We start from the raw sequence: 24,863 nt of genomic DNA on the forward strand, positions 1-24,863 counted from the left end.
CAGTGCCTAATAGAATAACAATTAAGTAAGATACATTTAAATAAATATAGAAAAAAAAATGAACACAAGAGACACAAGATAACGAAGAGAAACTCTAGCATATATCTATCTATCTATATATATATAAATGAAACATATACAAAAAAAGGAAAAAGGAAGGGACCAAAAACACAAAAAGATAAGTAAATAAAAAATAAAAAAATAAATAATAATAATAATAATAATAATAATAATAATAATAATAATAATAATAATAATAATAATAATAATAATAATAAATAAATAAAAATAAATAATAATAAGTTGTGAATTATATGTTATATGGGGTCTGCAGTTTAAAACTTAAATTGTACACACTTTCTATGACAGAATTTGCCAAAAAAACTACAACAACGTTACTCAATGTTTGGAGTGTCATGTGTTTTCGGTTGAGCGCTCTGATTGGCCATCTGTCCCTCATGCGACCGACGTCACGCATTGAATAGCCTCCCTACGTCGTCGCTGAGTCCAGTTCAGTCTAGCGACAGTCAGAGTAACCAGAGGAGCTGCGACTACAACTCTATCAACTGAGTTACAACACCTCAGAGGACGGCCAATCTACACACACCAGCACCAGGTGAATACTACAACTCATACTAATCACTATAGGTTGTTATGAATGTTGTTCCAGCTTGTTTCAGACTAGTTTAACGAACCGTCTCTAATAGCAACCTGCCGGCTAGCAGCTTTGGCTATCCAGCTAATTCTGGCTGTCACAACAAGAGAGGAGAATAATCTGCTAGCCAGCAACAAAAGCACTGCTCTGCTCTCTCTCTTTACGAGGCGTTATCTCTCACATGGAGGCAGTGTTTGGTGTGTTTAAATGCACATAGTTCGACGTGGTAAGCTGTCAAATTAAACCAAAGCTCTGTTAAATAGTTATGTGGCTTTATTTTGGGGATGTGGCAGACAGTTAGCTTGACTAGCCTGCGAGCTAGCTATGGTGTAAACAAACCCATCATCATCAGAGCCTGTCTGAGGGAGGCTGCAGTCTGCTGCTTATTTCACCTTTGACAACACCAGTTTGGGGTGAATGTAAAGGTGGAATATTTTGTGCAAAAGGTTGAGGTTAAACATGTAAAAACGCTCATCAAGTAGGAAATGTGGCTTTCAACAAGAAGGTAGTCTGGCTGGAGTTTCTTTGTCTTCGCCAGTGTTGACTCCTCTGTACTCTGTGTGTGTGTGTGTCTGAGTTTACAGCATTGGCTAGTATGTCTCCATTTGCTGCTATTTTTTTGTGCCTGTATTATCTTATTAACAACAAGATGCAAGCTGGAAATGCTTATTCATTTAATCACTTGGTGCATCTTCTTTCTAAGTGCATGTTTTGGTATCAAGCTTCTTGCTTTTTTTTGTATTTTGATGTCTTGTGACATAAAAAAAGCAGCCACATGCAGTGGTTTTGTAACATGACTGTTCAGATCAAGACAATATCGTTTCTATAGAACCTACTCTTTAGACTGTGCAGTCATAATTTCATAAACAAATTATGTTCATATGTAAGACAGTATAAGTCTGGCTGGAGTTTGGAGTTTCTTTGTCTTCGCCAGTGTTGACTCCTCTGTACTCTGTGTGTGTGTCTGAGTTTACAGCATTGCTTAGTATGTCTCAATTTGCTGCTATTTTTTTGTGCCTTTATTATCTTATTAACAACAAGATGCAAGCTGGAAATGCTTATTCATTTAATCACTTGGTGCATCTTCTTTCTAAGTGCATGTTTTGGTATCTAGCTTCTTGCTTTTTTTTGTATTCAAGATTCAAGATTCAAGATGTTTGTCACGCCAGTTATACAGGTACAATCGTGTGAAATACTTTTTGCTGGGAAGCTCCATTAAAATACTAAGTTATATTACATTTACATTACAATTATAAAAGGAAATACTTTGTACAAAGGCATAGTAAGAACATATACATTAAGAACATATACAGTATAAGATATATTTTTGTGTGAGAAGGTGTCGTAAGAATGATCTATTCAAAACATCTAGCTTCACTTTGGTGCAACTTCTTTCTAAGTGCATTTTCTGCATTTTCTTGCTTTTTTTTATTTTGATGTCTAGTGAAATCAGAAAAAGCAGCAACATGCAGTGGTTTTGTAACATGACTTTTCAGATCAAGACAATATCGTTTCTATAGAACCTACTCTTTGGACTATGCAGTAATAATTTCATAAACAAATTATGTTCTTATGTAAGACAGTATAAGCTGATTTCCTGTTGTTAACTGGAAGTCTGGTTTATGTAAGTCTGTGGGGGACTTAACACATAGCCTATTTCATACAGTAAACCATAGTGTTTTCATTATTGACAACAAAAGAAGAAGCTACCATTTTCATAATTTACCAGCCAATATTCACTATTTTACCATATTGGTATGATGCTTTCTGCAATATTCTCACACTCCGCAGCTATAGTCAAAATCCTCTGGACTGCTGACTGACTATAGAGTGTTAAATTCTCTTTTTCCTACTTAACAGGGGTGGGGGAAAAGATCGATTCGCCAATGTATCACTATTATTTTCTTTTACGATTTTGAAATCATTTTTGAAATGCCGGAATCGATGTATTTGCTCCATTTGTGTCTATGCAGAGGTAGAACAAAGTTACCGCTTTTATCGTTGTAGTCTGAGTAACGTATCTTCATATCCGTTCCGTATCCGTTAACCAAAACAAACTGCAGCCGGCCGCAGTGAGCCGAAATGAAAAAGTAGAAAACAGCGGAGGGTCCGCTTGGATACAACCTGCACCCTCAAATTTTAAATCCAAAGTGGTAAACACTACACATCCAATAAAGTATGGAAACACTTTTGGTTTCACACATCGCCAGGAAAAGCAGAGATAGACATCACGACTTAAGTTGCATGCTAACTCTGTCATGGACAGGAAACGTTATCATATTGTAACATGCAGTCAAGCCAGCCGTCACTAGCATCAGCCGGTCAAATCAGCTGACACTACAACTGTAGAGCACCCATATACTGACATTTACGTTAAATGCATTCAAACAGCCCTGATGGAGTTGACCATGGATGTATAAAGAGAACAGAGCTGATGCAACTTTTTCCCATGGTGTAGTGTTAAAAAAAGTTAACAAAAATTGCAATAAATTGTAATATCGAATCGCATTACTTAAAAATGATCCAATCGGGAGATAGGTGAATCATCCCAGCCTTACGGCTTAACATTTATTTTTAGTTGTACTGAATGCACATGTACTACTGCATGTGTGCCCATCCCATTTCATTGTTCTTCTGAATGTTCGGTTTGCCACAAAGCATGAGGTCATCTCATAAATATTTCATGGGCTGATAGCCTATTTGTCTTCAACCCAAATTTTATATGTACAAAACAACTCCCAGCCCTCCCCTAGCATGAGATTAGCCCATGGATATTTCATAGGAGCGGTATTTGTGTTGAAACCCGTTTTGCATTTTTAATCAGTGCGCTGTTTGACCTTTTGGGGTTTCATAGTGTCATTATTTACCAGTGCAGGTTTGCTCCTATGCAACTTACCGACACTGGTTCCATAGAAAAATCCAGTTGTGCACAAAGCACAGTACCCAGAGTACCACAGTAAGTTCACCACATGGAGTTCATTTATCTGAGATGGCCTTCAGATTCATCTAACCAGGAAATTTGCAGTAATTTCCTGTTGGAAGATATCGATTTGCAATTATACAAATACTAATGAATTCAGAACCTCCATTGCGTGAGCTAATGTGTGCACCGAGTCAGTCTCACCCTGCTGCTAGACATGGTTGTTGAGAAATACGTCATGTTTTTCTACTGGAAGTACAACTCTCTGGAGAATTTAATGTATAATGAAGTCAGTCTTTGACAGTGTGCCAGGCAGAAAAGCAGCTAAACATAGCTTCTAAGAATAGTAGAGAACTGTCAGTGCAAAATTGATTGATCATAAGACACTAGCTGCCTCTTTCTTTCTTTTATATTACTCCTCTCGTTTCTGTCTGAGCTTTATTTCCTTCCCTCACAACTCAAAACAGGGCTGCGTGTGGACAAAATGTGCCTTTCTGTTAAATGGTTTATGTTGCTGCTTAAGTGAAAATGTACACACACAACAACACTCACAGCCAAATAAGCCTGGCACTAGTTAATTACTTTGTCCATAGGCACAGTAAGCATCTTACGCCCTAAACACTTCTCAGTGTAAACAGCATTAACAGATAGAATATGTTAATGTGTGTGCTAGCCCCAGCAGCTTTTGCGCATACATGTTGGTTTATAAATGTTTGTTTGTAAACAGAATTTGACAGTTATCTGAGCGAAACGAGTTTGTTGACCTCGGCCAAAAGCTGAATCATAGAGTTAGATAACAAAATATTCTACGATTCTAACCCTTCTCTGTTTTTTCAGCCTTTATTCAGACAGAAGGCATTGATATCTAAATATAGTCAGTAGTTTTAGGTTCCCCAGGATCGGAACATTTAGGGGACCTATTTTTATCTTTGTGTGACCCACCTTTGGATTACCACCCAGGGCTTGAAAACCGCTGCATGTGGTTGCACTGTGTTCACCAGCAGAGCCAGCAGCGTACTGACCTTGTTGTGGTCTGTGTCTGCTCTGAGTTCAGATGCTTGGTGGTTCAGTAACCGTTTACAGACAAAAAGCAGTGTCTTTGAATACTGTTTTGGTGGTAATTTGGGCAGGATTGAACCAGATTTAGTATAGTAGTTTAGGCATTGTATAGTGGAGGTTCAGGAAGATTTACAAATTTTTTCAGTACAATTTGATAAAAAAAAAAAAAGGTGTTAACAATTTGTGAGGTATAGATGGCCTGCTAAACTGTTTGTATGGATGTTTGGTTAGAGTTTGGCAGAGTGTTTGACAGAGCGCTGTTTAAAATGTGTGCGACGCAGGTTGTGAGTTTGTTTCATATCAAACCAAACCATTGTGACTATGCTGAATTGGCCTTTCTCCTCTGGGGAAGGACACCTGAATGTCACCCAACATGTGACCAATGCTTGTGCGTGTAGTCTGTAATGGCATTTTTCTCTTGTCTTCTGATGAAATTAGTGATATTTTAGGAATATCTTGCTGTGAGGAAATGTAGCCTGCAGCCTGTTACATACTTATGGAATATTAATACAATATTTTTATGGTAAAATACTTCCACCTTACCACCATATCTGTCAAGCGTGTGTCGTGTGTATACAAAGTTGGTAGTATCTGTGCTACGTAGCTGCCCGTTTTTGTATAATGTGAGGACAATGGTGTGTATGTGTGTGTGTGTGTGTGTGGTTCACCTCACACACTGGCTCTCTTTGTTTATGTCTCCATCATAAGACTGCTGGCAGCCGCATCAGTAACTCACTGTTGTACCAGGACTGAGAGGTAACCAGGGGACACACACTTACACAGGCAACCCAGATATGACGTCTTATTGTTATAAAATCCTAATAAATCTTTAGTTTGTCAGGTGGTTAATGTGGGTTAAAAAATAGCAACTATAGTGTTTTGATATAGAAAAACATACTAAACTTGCCTGCAAATAGTCTGACGTCTCCCATCATTCATTTTTTGTTATGAAGCAAACCCCACCCATGTGCAGCTGTAAGAAGGCAAAGCAAAATTATTTGCGTTGACTAGCTTTCAGGTATAGCTGCATTGAGACAGAGAATCAAAGGTGTGTCTTCAGTAAAATCATGGTAGGGTGGGTGTGTACACGTGTGGTTGTGTTTAAGTACAGGTCTTAGTGTGATTACATAGTCCCAATGAACAGTAAAAGCAGTCATGTGGTCTCCAACAGCAGGTTTAAATCATTGTAAAGCTGCCCCAAATACAAAGGGAGGCCTATTCACCACCTCCCGTCTATAGGAACACACACAGTATAAAGCACTGTAATGTGAACTACACCACCAAATGAAGAGTTAACGGATAGCAGGCCACTTTAGTTAACAAAATAGAACCAATTTACCAGCCAGACGGTCTTGTTTTTCAGTTAAGGTCACCAAATTTGATAGTAAGCATTTAGTACTAAATTAAACTTGTGATTTTAATTATTCTCTTTCCGCAAGATAAAAATGTTTCAGGCCATTTCAGATGGGAGGCTGACGATGTAGTGGTGTAATTGCTTTGTAGGAACAAAACCACTGGGACGAAGAAAAACAAATGCTGCTACATAAACCTATAGTGTTGTCTTTTAGCTGACTATCAGGTTGTGAAAACTGGTGCTCAGTAAAAACTGTGATGAGTAAAGAAAAGATACAGATCAGAGTAAACCTGTTTTGACTGATTTTAGACTGATAGGCCTGTGTATCCTGTTTTGTCTTCCTCCTGTTGACTGGTGCGGGTGTCGGTCTGACCTGAAAAACCAGGTTGGATGTCATGGAAAAGCATCGCCTCATTGTTTAACGAACACTGGGTAACATGCATTCATTCAGTTTGATAAAAAGACAGATTTAATACACATTGACCGACTTTAAAGCGGCTATAATTGCTATTTTTCAAATGTATCAGAAGGCAATGTGAAAACAATGTTGGGTTGATTTTTGTTGATGGTCTATTATTATCTCAATATTATTATCCTTGTTGTTATGGTTCGTCCTAGGTCATTCTGATTTAAAATGTAACCGTATATAATGCAAATGCTGTTTGTGTGACAGGAAAAGGGAGAGGAATGTATGCACTTCTTCCCCATGTGACACAGTGTTGGTTGACTCTGTGTGTGATAGAGAGAGACAGAGTAATGCCACAGCAGGTGACAGGCCACAGGGCATATCTGTCAAAGTGACTCAGAGAGTGAGTGCACGTTGTAGGGAATAACTAAGGCAACTTGGATACAATACCATGAAAAATATCAATTTTCAATACCACGGGAAAAAAATTTACACAACATTGGGAGCATAAAATTTTAGATTTGTATTAAAAGATAAACAGCGGTGTGTCAAAGAGAAGAGAGAGCAGAAAGCGCAGCTAGTACTCGTGTATCGATACTGTGGAAAACGAGGATTGAAACCGGTTCAAATATTCTGTTTCGATACTGAATATTTTTTACAACACTACTATATTGTGTTTCAAATGTTTTATTTTAGCATTTTTAGTTAAATCTCAAGCAGTGTGGTTACTGTAAATGTGCGCTCAAGGGGTAAATATACCTTCAGCCTAAAAATAGAAAATGTAAGAGGAGTAGGTTTGACCAATTAAATGCTAGATCTCTCTAATGAGACTCCTGTTGCAGCCAAAAGTGTGTATTTGAAAGTTGAAAGTTAAGTTTAAAGGTATTGTTTTAACTTGATGGCCTTTCCTGCGCAACTGTAGTGCGCACTTCCCTCCTCTGCTGCCGTAAATTCAGCTGGACGATCAACTGTTCTAGTAGCGGGGCATCATAAAACACACTTGGATCAAACTCGAAATAACCCTAATTTCACAGATTTAGATGTGAAAAAATATGGCTGGCTCTGCATGATTTTGTCTGTCTCTCGCTTCCCGCTGAGCAGCGGCTGAGCGGCTTTCGTTCTTCAGGGGAAGACCATTAAATAAGCAGAATAAAATGACAAATATCGCCCCCCAAAAAACAACCGGCAATGTACTCAGCCAGTCGCCAATATATTCGTCCAATTGCCCCAACCCTAGCGGCCGGCCCGGCTATGTCAACAAAGCATGGAGAAGCTCGGATTACAACACACACAGAGGGAGAGTGATTTCATTCTCTGTTATAATTCCAAAAGATTATTTTTACAAATTATTTTCACCAAATCTTGTATGTGGGTCTATCAGACAAGTTCATAAGGGAATCTAGTTTGCAGAAGGCTCTTTGCTCCAAACAATAATAGACAGCTGAATAAGAGTCTGAGTAAAAAAATTTCCACTTTGTAGCATTGTTTACCTGCTTAAAATTAAATCAGAAATGCTAAAACATGGTTGTTAAAATCCTCCAGCGAGTGAATAGTAGATGGTTGTAAAACCGTTACACAGCACTTGTACTATAGGATGCTGTTTGACCTTTGTCCTACATTAGTTCTCTGCTGAATGAAAGTGAAGCTGCCTCCCTTCAAATAGTCTATGACCTACTGTACAGCTTGATGTGTCATTACACAAAGGCCCACCCACTCATGCTGCACGCACGCGTAGTCGTATGTCTGACAACCAGACGATGCTGCAGAGCAGGTTTAGTGAGTCATATATTTTGTCATTCCTTCTTTTTCTTGCCTCTTACCTTCTTTCTCCTTTAGTTAGCGGAAGTAATGCTTTCACCCACTTCTATCCACTGCTTTGTCTGCAGTGAACTTCCTCATAAAGCATGTTTTCTCTCCCAAATGCCTATTTTTTTAGGCAGCTTTCACCATCATTTAGGTCACCTGCCGAAGCCCACGCCTTCTCTAGTACACATAATTTATATAGAAAGTCATATACGTGGGATTTTTATAGTACAAGCGGTCACAGCCATTACAGATGGGCGCTTATGTGGGTCCACAGTATACAAAGCAAAAATGGGCACTTCTGCTTCTTTTTCATTCCACTTCCACTTTTTACAACTACTACCCAGCTTCACTCACACTTTCCCTTGGGGAGGAAAAAAAACAAGAGAACAAATCAATTCCCATTGACATTTCTTTTCGGTTTTCAGTCGCTCTTATTTTCTTTCTCTCCTCTCGTCTCTTTTTTTGTCTCTATTCATCTGAGTTCCTGTTGGGTTTGTCTGTCGGTTGCCAGGATTGATTTTCGGAGCCACCACTTCACGGCTCCACAGTGACAATGACTGACTCCACACTGCTTTGGAGTGAAGTCAGCTGTCTTCTGCTTGTGTGTGTGAGTGTGAGTGTGAGTGTGTGTGAGAGAGAGACAAATAGAAAGATGGTGACAATGAGCATGAGGGAATGCTGCGGCACATGCTCATGCCTGTGTAGAATAATGCGCATGAATAAATGACCTTGTGTGTAGACTGTTAGCATGCTAATCCTAGCATGTTATCATATGTGTAGTTACCATTCATCTCAAAGTGCAGTTTAGGGTTGAAATACATTCGGTCATTAATTACAGATGTATCCTATCATGTAGTGAAGTGTTGTACGAGCTGACATCTAGACGTGATGGTGTCGCTAGATAAACGGTCACAGGATGATTGAAAGATGATTAAAGATGATCTGAGTGTAATTATACATTTCACTGCAGTTCATTGATAAGCATTGCGACACGCATGACAGGACTCAATAAGAATCTGCAGATATAACAGTGGACTTGGAGCAGAGTGGCCTTGTGGTCAGAGACTTTGTTGATTGATCAAAGGTCACACCATTGACGTCAATAGTTAAAGATCAAAATGCTCCCTCGCGTCATGATAAAATCGCTAAGGTGTTAAAATTGCCAATTCACAACATGCCATCACAGCCTGTTTTGTCAGCTGTGTTACACACACTCACACTCACAGTATTGCTGGTATCGACCTGTGGGTCAGATCAATAGCATCAATATTAAAAGCTCAATAGAATCAGTGGTTAAAGGACAGTAATGATTATTGATGCCATTGCTGTTGTAGCCTCAGAGCAAACATTACAAATTAAAAGAGGAACTCAGTAAAGTGGACTGAAAGAGTATTTCTATATTGCTGACAGCACACAACCTTGATTGCTTGGTCGGTGTTATTTATTTGGGTAATGGTTGAAAAGCAATGGCTACTGGGCAGTTTCATTAGGGAAGTGTTACCTGAGGGCACACGAGTAGAGAGATTATTGGTGAATCCCTTTCTTGACCCAGGTTAACCCAGCAGGTCACGAGCCTGCTTCTCTTAGGCTGCTCTACTATTTTTACCCTTTATGTCTATTTATTTTCTGGGGTTAAAGTGTCACTCTGGGGGTCGTTTTATAGTTGCTAATAACTTGCAGAAAAACAGCAGATGGTAATCTTGTCTGCGTGATTGGTTTGTTTCATGGAGGTTTGATGCGTGAAAAATAATTGAACCTCATACAGCGACTTTAATAGGGAAAAACTCAGGGTGTATATACGACATCCACAAGGCTTTCAGGAGCCAAGAAAACTGTTATCATACGGCTACACCGCACGGAACATCTTGATGAGTCATTTAGCATCCTGTTGTCGACAGATAATTCTGTCAGCTGCTCGCTCCCTCAGAACTGAAACTTCAACATTCTGATTTGGCTCGGACCCTGGGAAGCCCCATTTGGTTTGGGTGTGTGAATCAGTTTTTTCCTCTGTATCTTATGTTCAATCATGGTGAGTCTTTTTTATCTCAGTATGGGGTCAGTCTGTTTTGTCTGCTCTGCTACTCTGGAGTTGGTTCTTAAAGGCAGTGCCAATGAGTATGTGTGTGTGTGTGTGTTTTATGTTTTTGACTCCCCTTTGTAAATTATATGACTATAGAAGAGCACTGACAATGATGAAAAGACACAGAACAACTCTTTGACAGTACACTCTGCTCTGCACACTGTTTTAAGTACCTCACCACATGTTTTTGGCTATCTTACCTCCATCAGGGTGGTGTCTGAGGTCGTTTTTGGTTTCCGTAAATACAATCTATTGCGTTGATTAAAGGGGGGATGTGTTAAGGCGAGGCGGCAGCCTCCGCTTCTGAAAAGTAAAGCCAATGTAGAAATGCCTTAACCTTGCATTCTTTCTAGCAGCCAGCAGGGGGCGACTCCTCTGGTTGCAAAAAGAAGTCAGATTGTATAGAAGTCTATGAGAAAATGATCCTACTTCTCACTTGATTTCGTACCTCAATAAACGTTGTAAACATGAGTTTATGGTCTCAATCCCTAGTTTCAAGTCTTCTTCTCTCATGATGTTCATTTAGTTAATGATGGTCCCATTTAGAGTCAAATAGACCATAAAGCAGGGTATGCTTTAAAATGTGGCTACCTCGCGATTGAAAGGTTGCTACCATGGCATTGTCCGGTCTGGGAGTTGTCCGTGTTTTCGTCTTACAACGTTAACTCTTTCACAGTGTGTTTTCAGTTCATGAAAGATGGCTGAAATTCAAAACTTGAGGCTTCAAGACAGCAGTCAACAGAACACTTCTTATATATGGTTAAGGCCACATAGATTGACTTTGATATTAGTCTGGATTATCCACACATAATAAGAGATGAAAGAGATTTGAGTATACTATGTTTTGAAAAATCAGGCAGAAAGAGCTTATTTTTAAAACATGGATATTCAACCTTTTTACCTGTTGATGATTAAAGATGAAAGATTGTATTTACTAATGAATATTCTTGTAGATGGTTGTAATATTGTATGTTTTGTATTCATGGCCATTTATGTTTCTCTTTTAAATTGCTGTATCCACAAGGCATAAATATCGTCATTTATAATAAGTATTTTTAAAAAGGTGATCATAATGTTTTGTTTACTTCGTATGGTGATCCATTAGTCACATGAGAGGAAACAGGAAGACGGACCTGGATGAAGGCAAAATAGCTGAAAACATTTGGTGAGGTGAATAAAGCATGGTGTAGTGGACAAGATTTGTACAACGTGTTTTGATGCTTAAGTCTGCACTTCTATGTGTGAACAATCTCAAAGTTAGAAATGGCAAAGACATAAAAACCCCAAAACATACATGAGGTAGTTATGGAAACTGTAGGAAACTGGCCATACTCTCTCTGTATGTGTATTCAGATACAAAGTGTGGTCGTCTACACAAGTCTCTTTAATGTTTTTTTTTCGTCTTCTACTGCTTCCAGACTCTTATCAGACCCACACAGAACAAAACATCTCAGCTATTTCAATTGTCTGGAGAGCTGTTTGTTCTTGTGTGGCAATCAGGCCACGAGACTGTTATCTTTGGAATCGACTACAGCTACAAAAAAATCTTCAAAAGTAGCTTATTCCTCTTATTCCCTAGTTAATAAGGACCCAGCATGAAATCTCACTTTTCATCATGGCAGAAAATGAGGGTGCAGTTACTCAAAAAGAGCGTCAATGTAATTTTCAAAAATAGTCAATCGGGGAGAAAGAGGAAGGAGGAACAGGGAAGAGATTTATCGGACAATCTCTGAGTGTAGAAGAGTTTGATTTCGATTAGGGCACATGCCCACAGGCCAGTCATCTCAGTTCAGCTCAAATAGTCTTCTTTATCATCTTCGCAGCGTACAATAGTGCTTCTGTCTGTTGGTCGATGTCATTGGGTTACGGAAAATTCTGTATTTTTCCTATGGCTCTTTTAACGATTTTCTTCTGTCCTTTTGTTGTGTAGTCTTGTCTAGTCTAGTATTTGTCTCTTTACCCTTCTCTTCTCCTCTTTTTTTTAGCAATTCAACGTTCTTTCACCACCTGCTGTGGTTTGACGTTTCTTCTCTAGAATAACACATCAGTCACTGGAAAATCCTCATATCCTGTAAATGCACTCACTTACAACACACACATATTCTCTGTAAAAGCTGCTCCCATTGTTTAGTATCTATGTATTAGAATTCAACAGAAATGAATGTTTTCACTTTTACATTTGAGTATTTTTTAAATTGTACCTCTAATAGATAAACAAACTAATAAGTTCACTAATACGTAAACAATTTTACCTCATTCTCGTACATAGGCTAATGTCAGTAGTAGTTATTCTTACTTTTAAGGGTGCTTGCACACCTAACCTGTTTGGCTCAGTTAAAACAAACTCCGATCCGTTTGCCTGGTTAGTTTACGATCTGTTAGTTTGGGCTGGTGTAAAAGCTGTCAATCGAACCTTGGTGTGGACCAAACAACCGAACCGAGACCAACTTGAACGAAACAACCACAGGATTTTATGATAGCAGATATGTGATTTGAAAAGCTAAACTAGGCTACTAAAAAATCCATCCATTGATGGTGAAATCTGTTCAGGAAGTGATCTTATTGATCTGTATTTAAGGCCTATTTATGCAAAACTACATGTATGCACGTCAGCGTGGGTATTTTCCCTGATTAATAGGTCAATAGCTGTTAAAACTGCTGTGATTGTATCTGACTCTGTGTACTTTGTCAGTATGTGAATGCTATTAAAAGGTGTAAGACAGGGATCCCACAGTACGCCAATCATGCGCGTGTCCGTTTTAAGTATCATTATAGAATAGTTGTAGGGATAATATAGGTTAGGCTCTTATGCTTTGTTTATACTCTAGCGAGACGCCGTGGCGCAGGTCCTCGTAGATGGCGCGTGCACTAGAAGGATGCACAGAGGCATTTATGCTCAGCGCGTTGATTGTTGCAGTATGCTCCGAAACGTCAGGAGGCATACAAACAAAATATTCTGTGGAAGTCAACGAGAAAATGAAAGTAGGCTGCCTGGCAACAGCAGTAAACACTAAACACCGACGTGCGTACCGCCAAACATTGCATTTGTGTACTGTAATTATTACTGTCTTGTGAAAATGACTTTCCGTCTCACGGTGCTTCCCCTCGTGTCGCCACTCTTTCTATGAGACCTTTTTTTTTTTTTTTAGCTTTCACAAAACAATCTCTCATATTCTTTCACAGCCTGCATGAAAAAGCCTCTTTCCACAGTGTGTTGCCTATTTCTTTCCAAGAATTTAATGACATGTGACTGTTCCTGTGGTGTCTCAATGAACAGTTGTAGAGATGTCTGTACAGGCGAACCAGCTCGGCCAGTCTTCCCTCGAAGGCATCCATATTGGAATGAAAAGCGCAGTGCGTGCAGATGGCGCATAGTTACAAACATTCAGAGGTGCACGACAAATCACTGCTACAACTTGCCGAGCCTTCGCGCACCACACGAAAGCCGTGATAACGTAATTTTCTGGCGGGCGCACCTCGCACCAACTTCACTACGCTGTGCTCAGACACAGGCTTGTAGCAGCAGTGAAGAAGCCAGCTTTCTGTCACCTTCAACTATGACCTCTATGATTTAATAGGATCCAGTACAGTAGAAGAGGTGTGAAAGCAATCACTTGAGGTCACTTGTGCTTTATATCCTAAGTAAGATAAGAATATTGCATTTAGCTATATGAAAGCTTGTCCTCTACCATTGCAGCTGCTCCCTACATGCTTACATCAGCCTATTCAAAAATGATGTATTTAGCAGTCTGTGTGTGTATGTTTACAAGTACGTGCACAGGTGTGTATGTACATGCCTTTGTGTTGTTTTTCCCCCCCTTGAGTATAATTCCCTAATGTATGTTTGTGGTAGCACAGGGGGATGGTTTAAATGAAGTGGTCCAGTGCTTGGGGGCATGTTCACATTGACTTGGCCTCTCTGGAGCGCCGTGTGTGTTTGAGACACTGAGGAAAAACAGATCTCAGCAGTGTAAGACATGCTGATATAAATGTGCAGCTGCAGTTCTCATCATTTACGGTAGATTACAGCTTCAGTGGTGTGAGGGAGTGTTTGAAAACAGGCTGCTGTACAAACAGGCAGATATAAATGGGTCTAGGTCAGGTACACATGAGTGTATTTTTCCTTATGAAGGCCAAATGTCTTCAAGGATAGAAAAGTAAACCTTACAAACCAAGGACTTTAGGTTGTGGTTAAGGTCCTCACATGTTTAGAAATAACACCTGCACACTGTTACGTCTGTTGCCGTTATGAGAATTTCTCCCCAATTTTAAAAAGGTTTATGCCTGAGGTTATAACTGTTCATTCAATCTATTTCTGATACATCAGAAAGTTATATTCATATAACGGGTGCTGGATAAGACTTTTTTAGCAATCATTGGATTTTGACTTGATTGGATTTTGGTGGTAATTCCCACCTTTCTCTTCAATACTGTTTGTCAAAATTGAATTTTAAAGGGGTCCTATTATGCTTTTGTGCTTTTTCCCTTTCCTTTAGTGTGTTCTATAGTTTTTTGTGCTTGTAAACCGTCTGCAAAGTTATAAAGCCCAAAGTCCAGGCCAAAGGGAGCTACTCTCCCCCACAGAAACACTGCCCCTGAACTGCCTGAAACGCCTTGCTTGAAGTCCCGCCTTTTCCTCCGTAACGTGATGATGTCACCAAGTAAAACATTTGCATAATACCTGCCTAGCGGCTAGTTTGGCACACCCTCAAACAAAGCTAGTTAGACCAGAGCTGGAGCGGAGTCCGAAGAGTTTGGTTTGGTTGAACAATCACAACAGAGTGGGCCAGCTGACCAGCAGATTGGGCTTTTTGGAAGGGGGGGTGCAGGAGCTCAAACAGAGCGTTTCAGACAGAGGGTGAAAAGAGGTGCTGCAGCACAGCCGGTATGAGAAAAATAAAGCTTTCTTGAACATTAAAGCATGTAAACATGTTCTAGTAGAAAAAAACAAATACAAGTATGCACCTGAAAATGAGCATAATAGGTCCTCTTTAAATGAAGCGATATTGTTCCATTTCTCTGTAAAGCAGAAGACAAACTATGACGTGGTTAGAGAACGATGAAGGATAAAAGGGTTGTAAGTTCTCAACAAGGGAACACGTCTACTTCCTGTGTGTGAATCTCTTGTTCCTGTCCTTGACACCTCTCGTCGCTAAGCAACTCACCATGACAGTACGTTGGCAGCTCCTAATTGGCTTTCAGTGTTAGTAGATCCAGTATTTTAAGGCCTTGATGCCACGGGTAACTTTCTGAAGTGACGAGAGATAAAGTAACAACCAACATCATCTTTATCTCTAATGCAGACCTGCTGTGAATGAGTGACACTGATATACCTGCAGAATAATTTGTCTTTTAAAGGGATTGAATTTGTGACCTTTAACCTCTAGATTATGCCTCCACTATCATATTTTTATTTGAGGCAGTCAGGCCCAATAAGAAGACTTTTTAATGCTTTGGCTGTGATATATTTGGTAATCCAAAATGTTACTGTCTAACTGCTCAGGTTTAAAGCCATGCTTGACATTTATTGGATATATTATGGGCTTGTATTTTTTAATGTTTGGGAAACTGCTACTCAGTATTTATCTTATTACTTTAATATTGTAAAAAGATGGTGTTTTACGATTTATAATGTCTGGATTATTTCCTCTGTATTGTTATGATTGGATTTTATTACTGTAATTTAAAATTTTAGGATAAACAAAATCATGGAGACTGACTTTTTTTTTCTTTCCCTGTCTTTTCTTCTCTTTGTTGTCTTCCTTTCATTTCTGCCATGAAGTCCTGAGTGAAGATCCAAAGGCTTGAGGTTTTGGTCTCATCCGGATTTAGTCATCTTCATCCATTAAGTCTTCTGTCTGTGGAAGCCGGTCCAGCGTTCCAAGCTGGACGGAGGAGAGACGAGTGGGGCCGAGGGCCCGGCCTTCGTGCTGCGACACAGAACTTCAAACCTTATTGAACACACGACAGATAATGCGCCTACAGATCCCATGAGTCCCCGGGAGAAAGCGGACACGCCCACCTCAGGTTCTCCAACCAGTCACCTCAGCACCGCAGAGTGCCCCTCGCACAATGGGGTGAGTATCCAACACACTAACGCACTCACAGGCTGCCATCTGGTTGGTCAGGGCCATGTGGTGTGGTATGGGTTGACTGGTCACACAGTAAAACTATACCACCAAAACACACACACCCTCACATGAATAATTAAATAAGTGTTGTTAGCAAGGAAGTATAATATTCTGTAACTGATGCCAGCCAGCAAAGCCTTTCAGTATAACAGAAGCATAAACATAAACTGTATACTGGAGTTTCCCCCAAATTTAAATCTGAACTAACACGTTGCATGACTGGGAATTGATCTTACTTTTACCCTTTTGGATGTGATACACATGCACGCACACACACACATACATACACTGGGCTTCTCAAATGTTCATTTGAAACCGGAATTAGGATTGTGATTTAATCACTCGACCACAGTCTGCTGCCTTTGCGTGTGTACATGCCATGCTTGAACGCCAGTTTCCGTTTGAAGACCTAATATGTTTCCGCAGATCAAAAAGCAGATTGAACACAAGAGTTAATTAAACATTAGAAGATAATTTGACCTCACTTTGAAAAGGAGCGTTTTAAAGTTAAAGCTAGGGTTGGTAATCTTAAGAAACTAGCAAGAGTACACTAGATTTTAAAATTATCCTGCAGAAAAACCAAGCCCAGTGTTACTATCTTTATTTTCCAATGAATGTAGCTTGTAGCTCTAGCTCCAAAAGTCCCTAAATCTAGTGAGAAAGTCGCCAAGTCGGCAACACTGACAGTTCGTCCCTTCAGGCCTCCCTCTAAAGCCACTCAAACCAAAATTATCATTATTGGGGTTTATCACAGGCCTGCAACAGCCACAGATACTGGATTGTTCTCTTTTTTTTGTCAGAGCATTTGATTTATTTATTACTGTCGGGGTGTAATTAATTTCAACAAATATAACAAAAATGTTTTTGAAGAAGATTACCAACCCTAGCTTTAAGAACAGATTTGGATGAAAGTCGGTTCAGGAAGGTTTTGGGACCACATGCGAGACTTTGGTGGGTGAATTATCCTCAGAGCCTTGAGCATTGAGACATTAAAATACATGAAATTGTGTGAAACATAGTGCAAGAGTTATAAAGTGGCACATTATCTCACTTCCAGAGAACAGCAATTAAGTGTGAAGCAGAAATAATATACTCATGACTAGCATGAAAACAGGCATGAAAACTTGATTATATACAAGTACATACAGTAAAAGAGCACATTAACAGAGGAAAGGACGAGCGTAGTCTACCTGCAGTGTGCAGGTAAAACAAACACAAACTTAATGTATTCTGCTACCATAACCAGAGCAGTTGTGTGTTTAGTGCCTTGCTCTGGGGCAACAATAGAGCATTATGTAATCAGTTTCTCAGGGTTTTACCAGCGGGAACTTGATTTTGCACGGCATGAGCCCGTTTCCCAAGCTTTTCAACCTCCGCCACCTCCACTTATTATCGACACCCTCGCCACCTTCAAGGCTTTTCAAACTCGACGATGAGTCATCCTGTGCTATAGTAATTAACAGTGCATTATGATGCTCGGCTTCGCCTGGTGTTAGTTCCACTCCAAGTCTAAAGTGACGTGGATATTGGATGTGTGCAAGGCACTAAAAATAAGCCTGTTGTGTCTATATGCAGACGTCTTCCTGGAAGGAAAGCAAACACATTACCAAAAAATCTGTGTGATTAGCATCCCGTGAAGGCAACCTATCGAACTGATCAAACAAAATGTGCCAGACACTCTCCCTCAGAGGCATCACTTGTGCTCCCGTTCAGACTGTGTGTGTGTATACGGACAAAGCTGCCGGCCTGTTGTTCAGCGTGACAGGCTATCAGCATACAGCCGTTGAGCTGAAACACAATAGTGTTCGTGTGTGTGTATTGTGTCTGCTCGTGTGCCCTTTTTACCTGCCGTAACACAACACTGATACCTTAGAGGACGCTGGGGACCCGATCAGCGAGAGCAGGCTGTCTTAACACCCCGCAGGCCGCCCTTTAAATCTTTCAGTATTTATTAGTAGGTGTTAGTGTGCGTCTCAATGTGTCTGTGAGTGTGCGGTGTAGCTCTGGGGTTAGTATCACACTTTCTGTTTGCCAAAATAAGAGACCGAGAGGCATACCATCTAATCTGATGGCAGTTTTTTGTCTATACATTTTATTTTCAAAGCAACAGGGATGATTTATTTGTGTGTTAAAAACACAACCATTATTTGTTTTCCAGACCTTTTTGAACTTGTCCCCATGAGATTCTGGTGTTTGCGTATCTTCCTGATAACGCCCCACAGTTACAGAAAAGAATTTCAAATCAATAGCTGTTTACTTGCCAACAATCTCAGCCTGCTACTTTCAGTATGACATATTTGATGTAGGAATTGTGTGCTCAGAATTGTTTCAAACAGACCATCACAGTTGAAACGTATCATAATGCTGCCTCTATAGTTTTAAGTTTTTAACTGCGTTGGGGATCTATAAGTGCCAAACTTTCAGTGTCATTGAAGTTCAATTGAGGGCTCCTACAGTTTGTTTAATTCAATTTAGGTAATTAAGACTTGGAAGAATTTTAGATGGCATGAGCTGTAGGCGAGTCAGATTCACTTGAAAGTTTCTGCTAATACAACTAATGAAAATGAGATTTTCAGGGGAGTAGAGAAAAGATCCCGCTGAGTTCTAAAGATAGCCAAAAAACTCAATAATGTCTGATAATGTTATATCCCGTCCTTTTTAAAGGAGTTTTTATCAGAGACTGTGTTATTTCACAGATGCTTCTCTGTAAAGACGCACTGCAAACTATGAAACAAACTCAACACATACTGTACACTCAGCTGTGGAATTTTATTACACACACGTCGACCGCCAACAACGAAACAAGGGAAATACCGATAAACAGAGAACAAACACCAGCGAACAATGCTTGAGATTTTGGACCTTTGAGCCCTCTGAACATCCTCTCTTTGTGCTGAAGGTTTTTAAAATTGCTTTCATTCATCGACGCCCAGCCTCAGGTGGATCAGACATCCAGTTTCACTTCCTCTTATTGTACCTGTCAACACTGTTATTCCAGCCTTCTTGTTATCGTAATGCATTAAACCCTCTGACACAGACACAGAATGTCTAAGGGGCTATTACCTAGACAATACATAAACTATTTGGACCCCAAATGTGATGCTAATGCCAACCAAAGTGTTGTGGCTAGCCCTCCCCATTCTGTGACCAACATATAACCTTAGCAAGTGCATATCAGCTACCATTACCATCTTCATCTTATCCCAGCTGCTGGGTGATCTCAAGCCATATATTGTCCTTTATTTGGTTGTTAAGGTAGTAGTGTGTGTCGTACATTATTGGGTGTTGAGAAGGGGACGGCCCCATTGTTATTACGATACACCAATAGTCTGAAAAATGTCCCATTGGACTGAATAAAAGCCCATTTGTCAGACAGTCCGTTACCCCAAAAACAAACGCCCGTTGCTCCGAAAATACACACTCTCCGTGCAACAAACAGAAGTACATAGCTAATTACTATGCAGAATGACAGCGATCAGTTGGAACAAAGGATTTTATTTGTCAAATCATAAAGTCTAGGGGTCAAACATATATTTCCGCAGGCACAAATCCGCTGAAATCGAGGTAAAGTCCAAATATTTTTTCCCCCGCACAAATGTTCTGCAGGGGTGTGCAAGCATTTAAAAAAAAAAACAACAACCTCTAAATCAGTTTTTAGAAATTTCCGTGCACATTTTTCGCACGAAAATCTATACTTGGTGTGAAAAGACTTTAACTCTCGTCAAGAAAGCAAATAAGCCTATTGAAGCCTTTGTTCTTTGTATAGATGCAATAAAGGAAATCAGTAAGGGATAGTTGTCGATAAGTAGCGTGAGGTAACGCCCTACATAAACCAGCAGACTTAAAAAATCCCTCACAAAGCAGCTAAAATCACATGTTTTATGGGCTTTTAAAATCTCCCAGCACTGCAGGTGGTGATACCTAGCCCCATTCTCCTATGACACAAGAAAAAACAACAACTTTGAAGTGGCTTTAAAAAATGAAGATCTAGTTTAGTTTAAGCCCTCCAACTGTGAACTGTTTGATAAAAATCGGTGTTACTTTGTTGCTAATGCAGATTAGTCATGCCCTCCTCATGGTCATTGGCAGATCAGAGGGAACAGTTTGTCTTGTGGCAGCCTGAGCACAGAGTCTGTTTTTTAATGTCGAGCATGTGTCCGTGTTTTGGAACATGCTGTCCGTTTTTGAGGGTCGTGGCGCCTTCCAAATTGTTATGGTCCTAAGGGAGCATTGTGCATGTGGAACGTCTCCGTCTGTGCTGTGCAGGGGTTACAGTGTACAAGGGTGAGCTCTTCCCTCTGCTGTCATTGGTGCACAGAGTTTCAGCTGGGTTCTTGTTAGCTGGCAGCTGTTTCCTGGATCCAGCCCTCTGTGTACCATCCTGTCAGCACGTGACTTTGTTTACGTTGAGTCTCAAGTTCCATGTTTCGCTGGAACATGGACGATTTTTCTTCGAATGTCCCCTTACTTCCTTCTCAAACTTATCGTCCACTAGCTGACAGCAGCAGAACTAATTAGAGCGTAGGATTCCTAACAACACACACAGTGTTTCAGGTGTGTGTGCATGTGAAGAGTCATTAGTCAGGCAAAAGTCATTAGCCAGGTCTACATACAGAATGGTTAATGAGTCTGAGGGGAGCTGGATATATGTTTTTAAGTATGTGTGTGTAAGACAGAGGGAGAGAGCGGTCTGTAGGGGCTTTTAAGAAAAACTGCCTCGTTTAATCTTGAGCAGACCGGTGTCTCGAGGGATTTCCTCGTTCCTCTCTTGTTTTCTCGTCTGTATATCATCCAAGACTGGCTGCTTAGCTCGTGCTTATGTGAAAAAAAATGCGTTGGAAGTCTCTGTGCTGTTGTTGTTATTCTTGTCTTTGTCTTGCAAAGACACTCTGTAGCTGTAGTTGTTGTGTCGCTGTTGTGTTTAATACAACACTAAATCTTTACTGTACTTTTTCTTTTGTGTTGAGTTGAAACTTGTTTCCCAAAGTTATATAAATCCTAACTTTTTTAGTTTCCATTGGACAGATACTAATAGACTGTATATAAGAAGTGGACGTAGTCACCCATTGGTTTGTGGACTGCGTATTTGGCCGTCGTCATCTTGTTTTTTTGCAACAAGAAGTGATACGAGAGGGTGGAGCTAAGAACTACCGAACGCTGAATAAGACATTTTTAGGTGACCATGTTACAATTAACTGTCATGAACTGAAAACACTCTGTGAAAGGGTTTAAGTTGTAACATAGACAACACCCAGACCGGACAACGCCGTGGTAGCGTCCTGTCAATCACAAGGTAGCCTCGCCCTAAAACATCCCCTGCTTTATGGTCTATTTGACTCTAAATGGGACCGTAATTTACTAAATGAACATCATGCTGTATTGAAGAAGACTTGAAACTAGCGATTGAGACCATAAACTCATGTTTACAATGTTTACTGAGGTAATAAATGAAGTGAGAAGTAGGCTCATTTTCTCATAGACTTCTATAGAATCAGACTTCTTTTTTTTCAACCAGAGGAGTCGCCCCCTGCTGGCTGTTAGAAAAAATGCAAGTTTAAGGCACTTCTGCATTGGCTTCACTTTTCAGAACTAGAGGTAGCCCACTGCAGATACCTAACTTTAAGTTATTTTCAAACAATACTACACAAGGTCTAAAAACAAAGGATACCAATCGGAATTGGTCACAATCACATTGGTTGCAGACCTAGTTATCAGTGTCATTTCTCTGCATGTTAACTCCTTATTGTGCAGCAGTCAACGCTAGAACGTTTACAAGCCTAAAGCAGATATGGACATTGTAAGATTAGTAATGTTATTTTGCAAGTATACTTAGTAAGGTTCCTCCAAACTCCACCTAAAGCCAAATGTTTACTTAGATGACAGACTAGCTTCCCTTTTAAGAGGTTGTTATCAAATCTGTTTCCGGAATGTTATAGATTACCTCAGCCATTTCCCAGGAAATATCTTCCTGGAAAAATGGGAACTGTGCTCTGCTGAACTATGACAACAACTGAGATCATGATTACCCAATGCACGTGATCGTGGCTCTGTGTCAGACAGACCCCCAGACTGTGTTAGTCCTACACCATGATGAGCTGTTATATAGCGAGCTCTCAGAGCCGAGGATGGACACTTCCCTGAGGGATGGGATCATATCCTTGATCACATACTGTACACACTTTTACACGGAGCGAAATTGGACTCCCTAACCTCTGCCGTAATGACTTGTTGGAGACTGGGCAGCTCAGGGAGTCACGTGTGGCAGACATACTGCATTCGTCCAAGTAATGTGTGTGTGCGCACATGAGTGTTAGGGATAGCCTTCACTTCCAAGAACCATAGCCTGCTTCGCTCCTACAGTCCTTCTGCCTGTATCTCCACTCTACGCTGTTATTTAGATCTGATTACAGCAAATTCAGCTGAGCAGTTGACAGCCAAACTCTCTGCACCACCTACTGCTAAACCTCAAACGCTGTGGCTTTCACTGTCTGGATTGAGTTTAGTGCAGCTAAACAGATGTTTCATAGGGGAAAATCAGTTCCTTCTTTATTTCTCAAGCTGGCAGCTGGTCATTTACAGTATAATTGTCCTCTGAATATTCTGCAAACACCCACAGCTTCCTCTTTACAGCTCAAATTCTGTGTTTCATGTGGTACAAAGGCTACCGTATATGTGAAGCACAAATATTGTGGAGATTCCAAGGCTGGAAATCACTTTGTGGCAAATAAAATTTTTTATAAAGAAGTGAGCTTACCAGACCTCTGTTGCCCGCTCCTCATCTCTGCTTGAGGCTAGAGGCTCAAGGCTACATTAGCTGCCTCTAGCATAACACAGCCGAATCTCTGATCATATTGTTAGCCGTTGAGTTGGATTGTGGGAAATTAAGGCACCAGGTTTAGGTCAAGGAAGACGGATGTGTGGAATAGAAAACACAAAATGGCTCTGGTGCATCGATTTTGATCCTTTTTTATGCCTCCGCGCCGGCGACAGCCGTGGCCAGAGGCATTATGTCTTTGGGTTATCCATCCATCTGTCCCTCCGTCCCTCCGTCCCGCCGTCCGGACGTGAACCATTTTCGTGAATGTGATATCTCAGGAATACCTAGAGGGAAGTTCTTAAAATTTAGCACAAACGTCCACTTGGACTCGAGGATGAACTGATTATATTTTGGTGGTCAAAGGTCAAGGTCACTGTGACTTCACATCCGTCCCATTCTCATGATATCCGAGGAACACCAAATTTTTCCAAATGTCCACTTGGAATCAAGGATTAGATTTTGGTGGTCAAAGGTAAAAGGTAAAGGTCACTGTGACCTTACGTCCGTCCTGAGCAAATAATGATTATTTTATGATCCCCACATGCAGTAACGAGCTTTCTGTTTAAATGACACCAGTGCCGGTTAGGTGATTTTTCGGCATTCACTATTGTCAGGGTAAATTCCGAATATACTTCCTTCTTTGGTTTACCACCAATATGAAGGACAGGTCATGTGATAACATTATGGCTAATCGAGACTAGCTCAGAGATTAGAGTGATGTTACTCATTTTCACAATCACACATTATGTCTTTCTCTTTCTTACATAACGAAGACAAAACACCGTACGTGACCGTACAGTAGCCCGTAGAGGTTCAGTAAAAAGGTGGTTTCCAGTGAGAAGTTGGCTGATCATAAATCACTTAAACGTCCAGGTGTGTAGGCTAAATGCCCCCCCATCTATCTCCACCTCTCTCTCCCTATCTATGCTGCTTTCTTTTTCGTACTGTATGCGTTAACTAAAGCGACACAGTGTCCTCTATTCCAATCTGTCCTGAGAGCATTTACTGTTACGGTTCAGTCGCTGCCGTCCTATAGCAGTGGGTATGTTATGTGTATGGTGTGCATCTGAGTGCATCATTTAGCCCAACATCATCTGTGCAGCTGTGATTGTGTGTGTATGATTTAGTGATGGCATCTTGAGTACACCTAGAGGACACCCTATTGTCCCCCTGCACACGCACACACACACACGCACAGGTATTCACACCCTTCAAGAATAACCTCCCAATCCACAGCGAGACTGGCAGCATCCGGGTTTAAGCTCACACCGACATTACATGCATGAATGGGCACATGAGAGGCTATTATTACTGATACACACACACACACACACACAAAGACTGCAGAGCACACGTGACTACTTGGCAGTCACCCAGATACCCTTTGCTCACATAGTGTACTCAATCACTGCCGCTTACCCTCACACACTCACACACACAAATCGATGGCAGGTGTCACCTTTATCTCAGCTTTGAAACCGTGGATTTATGAGAATGAGGTTTTACGGTTGCCCGCCTTCAGGTGTGTTTGAAGCTGTGTGTGTCCTTCTCTCACAATGCACAGCTGCAGACTGAGATTCATCCTCATGCATGACTAAGCACAGACTATACACTCGCACACAGGCAGATGCCAGA

At 40.5% G+C, this 24,863-nt stretch overlaps 1 protein-coding gene across 1 annotated transcript in view; it reads left to right on the plus strand.

The window, feature by feature from the left end:
- The first annotated feature begins 494 nt into the window (after positions 1-494).
- adipor2 (adiponectin receptor 2) overlaps positions 495-24,863 on the plus strand; it is a 34,259-nt gene continuing 9,890 nt past the window's right edge. The window contains exons 1-2 of the mRNA XM_074626193.1: positions 495-616; positions 16,063-16,357. Of these exons, the coding sequence (XP_074482294.1) occupies positions 16,271-16,357 (87 nt within the window). The 5' untranslated portion in view covers positions 495-616; positions 16,063-16,270. The remainder of the gene's footprint in view (positions 617-16,062; positions 16,358-24,863) is intronic.

The sequence above is a fragment of the Sebastes fasciatus genome, chromosome 23 (genome assembly GCF_043250625.1).
Source record: "Sebastes fasciatus isolate fSebFas1 chromosome 23, fSebFas1.pri, whole genome shotgun sequence".
Taxonomy (NCBI): domain Eukaryota; kingdom Metazoa; phylum Chordata; class Actinopteri; order Perciformes; family Sebastidae; genus Sebastes; species Sebastes fasciatus.